This window comes from Borostomias antarcticus, assembly GCF_949987555.1.
Source record: "Borostomias antarcticus genome assembly, chromosome: 15".
In the NCBI taxonomy this organism is placed as follows: Eukaryota; Metazoa; Chordata; class Actinopteri; order Stomiiformes; family Stomiidae; genus Borostomias; species Borostomias antarcticus.
Window position 1 is genome coordinate 5,683,780 of NC_140248.1, and position 9,708 is coordinate 5,693,487.

At 47.9% G+C, this 9,708-nt stretch overlaps 1 protein-coding gene across 2 annotated transcripts in view; it reads left to right on the forward strand.

Moving 5' to 3' along the window:
• The first annotated feature begins 1,905 nt into the window (after positions 1-1,905).
• The window catches only part of LOC311319058 (major histocompatibility complex class I-related gene protein-like), a 30,275-nt gene continuing 22,472 nt past the window's right edge, over positions 1,906-9,708 (forward strand). For both annotated transcript variants that reach the window (XM_084450505.1, XM_084450506.1), the window contains exon 1: positions 1,906-2,044. In XM_084450505.1, the coding sequence (XP_084306631.1) occupies positions 1,996-2,044 (49 nt within the window). In that variant the 5' untranslated portion in view covers positions 1,906-1,995. The remainder of the gene's footprint in view (positions 2,045-9,708) is intronic.

The following is a 9,708-nucleotide window of genomic DNA, read 5'->3' on the forward strand; positions in this document are numbered from 1 at the left end:
GGCTCAGTTGCGCCCCCAGGAGGTGGATGTGGGCCATGAACAATAGCTTAGACACAACACTTAGGCACAACCAGCTGTTCAGGGAGGTTATAGTTCAACTTCATGACGCGGTACAACAGACGGTTGTTGGTGCAGAAGTGTGGAGGGAGCAGGGGACTCAGCGGACCGAGGGGCTTCCCATGGTGCTCCCTCACACTGGCCCAAGCGTGTTCAGCCTCTCTTCCTCTCTCTAAGCTGCGCCGAACCGGCCCGGCTGGCCTCCCGTGTCCCTCCCGGGGGAAGGGGAGGTCTGACCGACGGTCAGAGGGGAGCGGTCGGCCTCCTCCGGGAGTGGCTCCGTGTTTGGGCTGGCTACGGCGTTGCCGGGCTCGGCCGCGGATTCAGGGTCTGTCCCGGGGATGTGCCCCCCCCCCCACGGGTCCGACCCGTAAACCGGTGAGGTGAGGACGGAGGCCAGCCAAGCCGTCTTCTGCCTGTCCTCTCTGGGACGGTGGGTCAAGCAGGTGGGGAGGACAGTGGGGGCGGGAGGACGTCTTTCCTCCCCGCCGCTCGCCGGCTTCATATGGACGTCCTGCAGGGGGCAGTGTGGGGCCAGGTGCCCAGGCTCAGCGCAGGTGTAGCACCTCCAGGACTCTGGGCCGTCGGCTCCCCCTCGGCGCGGGGCAGGTGAGGGAGGAGGCGGGGCCCGGGGGGGTAGGGTGGCCGCTCCCTCCAGTCCGTCGTGGAGTCGCCGGTGGGACCCGCTCGCCATCATCTGCTCAGTGACCTGGTAGGTCTCCAGGGCGTCGGTCATCTCCTCCTGGGGGCATCGACCGCGCAGGGGCCCGCCTCCGTGGTGAGCCAACGGCGGGTTAGGCGGTCTAGCTGGGTCACCTGGCCGCGTACCAGTCCGTGTAGGTCGATATCCCAGGAGTGCCGTAGCTGGGCTCGGACCTGAGGGTTCACCCCGTACTGGGCCAAGATGGCGGTCTACAGGGTGTGGTAGTCCGCCGCTTCCTCTTCACCCAGGTCATGACGAGCCCTCTGTGCTTCTCCGGTGAGGACCGGGGACAGGATGGTGGCCCACTCTCCCCGGGCCCAGTACTCACGGCCCGCCGTCCTGTCCAGTAACTCCAGGCAGGCCTCCATATCGTCCTCCGGTCCTAGCCTGGGGAGCAGCTGGGTCGGGGGGGGTTCTGGGTGGGGGAGCCGGACTCGGGCTTCTGCTTCCTGTGGCGAGCCGGTTGAGTCCATCCTGTAACTGCGCCTGGGCCTGCAGCAGGGGGGTCACAGCGTTCTCCAGAGCGCTCATCTCTGTCAGGGTTGTGCTGGACTCCTGCAGGACTCACGCTGCCCACCTCCTCCACCACCTGTGGGACACCGAGGGGGAATGCAGGGTGGAGTTCAGCACTGAGGTGGAGTCAGGGGGGGTGCAGGGTGGAGTTCAGCACTGAGGTGGAGTCAGGGGGAATGCAGGGTGGAGTACAGCACTGAGGTGGAGTCAGGGGGGGTGCAGGGTGGAGTTCAGCACTGAGGTGGAGTCAGGGGGGGTGCAGGGTGGAGTTCAGCACTGAGGTCGAGGTTAGCGCCGGGACGCGTTTATTTCAAGACCGAGATATCAAACAAAGGGGGAAAAAAATAAAAACTAGAAATTTGGGAGCCAAGGTTACAGTATGTTGTACTATTCACTCCCCTTATATGAACTTTGTAGACAAGTCCTGTAACTTTTAAACTGAATCATGGCTCCATGGATGATCATCTGAATGTTGCTTTCAGTTTCCTTATCCAACCTGTGTAGCTCTGTCCACCCTAGATACTACTGACGATCTACACTTATCTTAATTCCCATTGGCTCAGCCCCGCAGAGAACATTTATTTGTTGACACGAGGAACAAGGCTGCTCATTTGAGACCAGCGGTTCTGAGAGCTGAGAACATGTATCTGCGAACTACAGTAATCAAGTAGCCTAGTCGATGTAGGTTTTGTTTTAAGATATATCCAACGGCCAAATTAAACATGAAGTTGATCATCTCGCTTCTTCTGGGAATTTCTGGAGCGTATGCTGGTCAGTACACTGAATTAAAGTTTTTCTGGTGGGCATGTTTATGTTAGGCCTACGGTATTTATTTTCACTTTAAATGTGAAAGTGAAATAGTTAAAGTACTGTAACTGTCAGCTCAAATAAGTTGTGATCGTTGTGAATGTGATGTTTTTGATCAAATCTGGGGCTGTTTTAGATTAATAGGCCGATTCGGGTCGGATGATGCGACACCTAGGCTATAGAGCACGAGGGGGGGGGGGGGGTTATAACAGAGATTTATTATTTCTGACTTGGCAACCCTGCCCATCATTTTTCAAATGAATGAGGTGATTAGGATACATTACACTTACAGTTTTAGCCGCCTGCCTCTAAAAGAAAGGAAAGTCTGAAAGGAATTTCAAACTACAAGTCCCGTGAAACTATTGTTATTTTGTGGATTCATTCATCTGCGTGAGAAATGTGAAGTGTGGCGTGTGAGAGTGTGAACTAGTTGAAATGCGTGTCTCACGGCCAATGCGTGAGACTTGGCAACACTGTTCAGAAGCTGAGAGGTTTGGGACAGGCCTATGCTGCTAATGTCTGATCTCTCACCAGACACACCCAGGACATGAACTCAGACAGAGGAACATTTGTTTCATTGTGATGTTCAGGTTCATATTTCTGGTGGTTGAGTGTGAGGATATAAGCAGGGCTGCACATCATTAGATCTTGTGTGATGATAGCAGAAATATGATGGGATGCAAAGTGCAGGTGACCTGTTGAATGTATTCCTAGTTATAGCCAGTAGATGGCATCGTTATACCAGACTCAGTACCCCTCATCATCATCATCATCATCATCATCATCATACTCTGATGGAAGGCCATGGTGCATTGGTACAGGTGGATGCTCAGATGATACTGTACGGTAACCCTGGTAACCCATAATGTCATTTTGTAATAAGCGCAGTGTTGCCTTCTGTAGCTACAGTGGTACAGTAATCAGTTACAGTGGTACAGTAGACTCTCTCTATGTAATCATCAGTGGTCCAGTAGTCTCTCTCTATGTAATCATCAGTGGTCCAGTAGTCTCTCTCTATGTAATCATCAGTGGTCCAGTAGTCTCTCTCTATGTAATCATCAGTGGTCCAGTAGTCTCTCTCTATGTAATCATCAGTGGTCCAGTAGTCTCTCTCTATGTAATCATCTCTGGTACAGTAGTCTCTCTCTATGTAATCATCAGTGGTACAGTAGTCTCTCTCTATGTAATCATCAGTGGTCCAGTAGTCTCTCTATGGGTGGGTCTTCATATCTCAGTGGTCTTAAGGGTCTCTGACTGATGATTGGACAGGTGGACTTTCAGGGGGCGGTCCTACTAGTGATGATGATGAATCTGCTTTCTCATCCCATCATTCCTGAATGGGGGACGTGGAAGAATCCCCTCCCTGTCTTAATGCAGTAAAACAAGGTGGTGTGAACCAGCCAAGGAGGCGGCTGTGGCTCAGTGGTAGAGCGGGTCGTCCAATGATCGCAGGGTCGGCGGTTCGAATCCCGGCTCCTCCTGTCCAAATGTCAAAGTGTCCTTGGGCAAGACACTGAACCCCAAATTGCTCCCAATGAACAGGCTAGCACCTTGAATGGCAGCTGCTGCCATTGGTGTGTAAATGTGTGTGTGTGAATGGGTGAATGAGAGGCCTTCATTGTAAAGCGCTTTGGATATAAGTCCAGTCATTTCTCATCCCATGACCTGAGAGACAGACAGATATCAACCCTGCTGATCTTACTTCCTGGTTCAGGTGTCACTACCAGTCCTTTGTTGACAGGAGCCACAGAGGTGCTGGTGAACAGACAGCCAGCCAGCCAAGTGACTGAACCACGTGATTTCTCAGAAACAGCGTCAGGGGGGATGACAGACTGCTGCCTGTAGGTGGCACTGTGACCCAGCTCAACCCTCGTCTGGTTGGCAGAATCTGAGGTTGTGTTTCTTATTGTGCTGATTTTGATCAAGGGACCATCCAGTCATGAACGTTGAGCTGAGTTCACAGGTTTAATAACTGAACAATCTGGATGTCCCTGCTGGACTCTGTGTGCATGCGTGTGTGTGTGTGTGTGTGTGTGTGAGAGAGAGAGAGAGGGAGAGAGAGTGTGTGTGTGTATGTGAGAGAGAGAGAGAGTGTGTGTGTGTGTGTGTGTGTGTGTGTGTGTGTGTGTGTGTGTGTGTGTGTGTGTGTGTGTGTGTGTGTGCGTGCGTGTGTGTGTGTGTGTGTGAGTGCTTGTGCATGTATTTTCCAATCCTCTGCAGCATCATGTGGTATTCCTGGTGTGTTTTCTAGTTTGACGTCATATCAATGTCATACAAAGCCAGAGTCAGCATGGTTCTGTTTCTTCAACACAACAATCAACAGCGTTTAGTTGAAGCTTCATATCATTTGACACTACTGGTCATGTTTCTTCCCAAACTGTCCCACTGCGCTTTGAACGTATCATTGTTGATCTTTTTAATGATCTGTAACGTCCAACACTACTACTTTTTATTTCTCTTTCATCCCAAACAAGCCAACAATTAGATCTCCTAAATCATCCTTCATGTCTTTAATCCTCTGTCATGCTCATCCCTTCTCACCACCCAGGAGTTCTGTCATTGAAGGACATGTGTGTCCACTCCAGGGCTGGACAGAGTGGACGAGCCCCACTATGTCTTAGTTGATCACACGACCACTAGTGGTCAGACTCCCCTCTGTTCCCAGAGCACACTGACCAACACTCCAGCACTCTGACTTGCTGCTGTTTGTATTGTGGGTTGAACTCCAGCTAGACTCATGAGTCAGCACCCCAGGGAGAGAAAGTGATCCTCCATTCATACCACACAGAGGCAGGTTTGAACCAAAGAACTAACTCCCTTCACTCTCATAGCTTCTAGACAGTAGTTCAGGCTCTGGCTTTGGCAGGAGAACTAAAGCCATAACTCAAGTCCCAGAGGATTATTCATTGCAGGGATGCGGTCACCGAACCACCTCTGTTACACCTCCAACACAGCAGACTGAGCAGCGTGTGTTTGAGGAGGCCAGGGCAGACTGCTGCTCTACTGCAGGTGTTCATGCTGACAGTGACTTTATAACACATGGAAATCTCCTCCTCCCGTCCTCTGAGGATCAACCTCACCAACCTCAGTCTGATCTGACCAGCTTTGAATCAATGAAGAGGAAGTCACATGATGTCTAGTAACTACACATAGTGTGATCATCTATATTCAAGTCACGCACACACACACACACACACACACACACACACACACACACACACACACACGCACACACACACACACACACACACACACAGTCTCAGAATACTTGAATGGGGCACAACATTCTTCTCTCATTGATCACAGTAGGTCTGAGTCCTCAACTAAATGTTATTGGTGATGAATTTGAAGACAACAGATACCAGTTCATAATGAGAGTCATTTATCCCTGAAACACAGTCTGCTGTTCTTTCATGGTAATGATAGTAAAAGCTCTCAGCTCAGCAGAGTGAAGCTGTTTGGGACGCTGCTTAGACACCTGATCTCACTGGAACACAACGGGTTCAGACACATCCAGTTGGTCATATTGGGTTATTATGGGATAATTTAGTCAGAACCAGTCTTTCTTTTAGTTGACCAGGTCCTAACTACAGGTGCATCCCAAAAAATTAGAATATTGTGAAAAATATATTTTTTAATTCAAAAAATGAAACTTTCATATATTACACAAAGTGAAATATTTCAAGCCTTTTTTGTTTTAATCTTTATGACTGTACAGTATGTTCAGTATGTTCATTTATACACTCAATACTTGGTGGGGGCTCCTTTTGCACAAATTACTGCATCAACGTGGAGCAACATGGAGGCAATCAGCCTTGAAATATTTCACTTCATGTGAAATAAATCTATAATATATGAAAGTTTCACTTTTTGAATTAAATTACGGAAAATAATGAACTTTCCACAATATTCACATTTTCTTAGATGCACCTGTAGTAAATTCAAGCGAAGTCAGTTTAACTGTGCTTACTCTGAGCTACTGTCAGTTTGGATAGGCAACCTCTGCTGCTTAGATTTCACTGACGCTCTGCAGTTCAAAATCCCATTGGCTTAAAGGAGTAGAATTAAAATCCCATTGGCTTAAAGCAGTGTGCAGTAGAATCTAGTCTCTGAACCTTCTGATCTCTTTCCTCATTAACGTTGAGACGCTAGAGAATCCAGACGCAGAGAGACTTGTCTGTCCAGTTCAGATGTGTTCTTCCTTCCACCAACTTCACTATGAAGTTGATCATCTGTCTTCTTCTGGGAATCCATGCAGCGCATGCTGGTCAGTAGAACCTCTTGAGTAAAATTACAGATGACGGCATTTTAGAATTCATCGTTTGTCTTTGTTATTTGTTATTTCACTTAGAGAAACGCTTTTACGTACAGTATATCTTCATGTGTTGAATGGATGTTTTTAATATGTTTACTGTACCATTTGGAACCTTTAGTCCAGCTGTTGCAGCTACTATAATGTTCTTTCAAATTCCATGGACTTTGAAATAACCCTCTATTTGTGTAATATTATGTCATATTTTCTTGAATCTGGTTGAATAGTTGACTTCACTTCCAATATTTATTGTCAGCCCACAATGACCACTAGAGGGCGTTACAAATGATGAGAGCCAGTTATGATTGGATCCCAGGAGTCTCAGGCAGCTGTGTAGCAGTGTTATGAAGGCATGGTGCTACTAAACACTACATTATCCCATTTTACTAAAGAAGTGTTGTGTCCATCACAACATAGACAGGCTGACTCAGTGAACTCCTACTTTTATCGATCCTTTATGTGTGTGTGTGTGTGTGTGTGTGTGTGTGTGTGTGTGGGCATATGTGTTTGTGTGCATGTGGATGTGCTTGTGTGCGTTTGTCTGTATGTGTGTGTGTATGTGTGTGTGTGTGTGTGTGTGTGTACAGTATGTGTGTTTGTGCATAACTAATTAGTCTTGGTAGTTATTGATGTTGACCTGATAATCTCTTGTTAGGTTGACACACAGACAGACAATTCTAGTTGTCATTTCTTGATGGGCTGACACCGCTGTGTTTAGGCAGCAATGTTTATCTATTCCATGTTACACAAATATGATTCTATATACTGTAGTGTCCCCTGTCTCAAACATATGATTATTGAATATAAGAGCAAAAGAGAGAAATGTCTGTCAGCTAGCTAATCATGGCTTCTCTGCGTGACCTCTGGACATCCAAGTCCTCATCCACCCCTGAAGCACATGTCCAGTGTGTTTGGTTTCATAGTGAAACAGTAACTCAGCAGCAGAGTGAAGCTGTTTGAGACGCTGCTGTGTTCAGACCTGATCTCACTGTGACAGAGAGAGCTGATGGGGAACATAGACTCATATGATGAATGGGATCCACACACATAGAGAACACATCCCATTCATCATATTTCAAGGTTTGCCACAGGCAAGATCCTGCACCTATAGACTCTTAAGTATCTATTATTATTATTATTATTATTTTCTATGAGTCGAGCACACCAGCCCTTTGTTGTTTAAGAACATAGACTCATACTCATACTCTGACTTTAAATACACTATGAATGCTATATCTGCAGACTATTGATTTGGTCTTTGATTTCACACAAAAGTGATGATATTAATATTACTCTTTTGACAATAAATTGACTAAATGTAAGAGTTCATGTGATTGAATAAAGGTCTGTCTAGTCCCATATCATGAGCTCATGTATGTAGACCAAACATCTTGTCTGTGTCCAGAAGGTGAGTGAGTTGGAGAACTTGAATGTAATGTTATTTCATATCTTTGGCTGAATAGTAGCAGACTAGAGGTGAATGTGGATAGTGGAAATGACTGGCATTTAAACATATCTTATTTTTACAGGTCTATTAAGCCTACTTGATTTGAATGACCATAGGCTACTTTATATCAGTTGTCTTTTAGAGATGTAGAATTCCTCCTCCAGTTGAACTGTTTGGACGTTCAGTTTTGAAAGCTAACCTCTGTTGCTTTGATTAGCCTAGTTTTGAGTGATGTCCCAGGACGTACCAACCATGATCACATCTCTACTGTCTCAAAGGGGTTCCTGAAGTGTTGAGCATGTTCATATTGTGGAGCCCTGTCTGATAGCAGCCTACATGTGGGCTGTGCTCACTGTTAGTTGTTTAGTGGGTTCTGTGTAACGGGTCTGACCCGGGGGTCCAAAGAGAGTCTCAGAGCAGGACTCCTTGATCCCGAGGGAGGATCTGTTCACAGGGAGAGGGGAGGGGAGAGGGGGAGAGTGGATGGAGCGCTTGTAGTCCTGGAGGTGGGATGTGTAGTCTAGTTAGCTATGTGGAGGGTGTTATGTCAGGACTGTGGTTTACCAGTGAGGGCAGGTGATAATGGCTGGACAGGTGTTGTTTGAACTTGCGTGCGTCTGTCAACAGAGTCCAGTCCCAGATCCAAAGAGAGGACCGTGGGAGGAGGAGAGGGTGTTGAGAGAGAGGGAGAGAGAGAGAGAGAGAGAGGGAGACATAGATAGAGGGAGGGAGAGAGAGTGAGGGAGAGATAGAGAGAGAGAGAGAGAAAGAGAGAGGAAGTGAGAGAGAGAGGGAGATATATATATAGAGAGAGAGATAGATAGATAGATAGATAGATAGATAGATAGATAGATAGATAGATAGATAGATAGATAGGGAGAGAGAGAGGGAGAGTGAGAGAGAAAGAAATAGAGAGATAGATAGAGAGAGAGAGGGAGGGAGAGAGAGAGGGAGAGAGAGAGGGGGAGGAAGAGAGGGAGGGAGAGATAGATAGAGAGAGGGAGATAGCGAGAGGGAGAGAGAGAGGGTGAGAGACAGAGAGAGAGACATAGAGAGAGACAGAGCAAGAGACGGAGAGAGAGAGAGCCAGACAGAATGACAACGAAAGACAGAGATAGAGAGAGGGACAGAGAGAGAGAGAGGCGGGAGAGAGAGAGATAGAAATGGAGAGAGAGATAGATATAGAGAGAGACAGAGAGGGAGAGAGGGGGGGAGAGAGAGAGAGAAAGAAAGAAATATAGAGAGAGATAGATAGAGAGAGAGAGATGGAGGGAGGGAGAGAGGGGGAGAGAGAGGGGGAGAGAGGGAGAGAGAAAGAGGGAGAGAGAGAAAGGGAGATAGAGTGAGAGAGGGAAAGGGAGACATAGAGAGAGGGAGAGAGAGAAACACACATAGAAAGACAACGAAAGACAGAGAGAGGGACAGAGAGAGGGAAAGAGAGAGAGAGGGAGAGAGAGAGATAGAAAGGGAGAAAGAGAGAGGGAGAGAGACAGAGAGAGGGAGAGAGACAGAGAGAGGGAGAGAGATAGAGAAAGAGATAGAGAGAGAGAAGTGGAGGTGGAGGTCTGGTCAGAGGTGGAGGTCTGGTCAGAGGTGGAGGTCTGGTCAGAGGTGGAGGGTTGGTCAGAGGTGGAGGTGGAGGGTTGGTCAGAGGTGGAGGTCTGGTCAGGTGGAGGTGGAGGTCTGGTCAGAGGTGGAGGTCTGGTCAGAGGTGGAGGTCTGGTCAGAGGTGGAGGTCTGGTCAGAGGTGGAGGTGGAGGTCTGGTCAGAGGTGGAGGGTTGGTCAGAGGTGGAGGTGGAGGTCTGGTCAGAGGTGGAGGTGGAGGTCTGGTCAGAGGTGGAGGGTTGGTCAGAGGTGGAGGTCTGGTC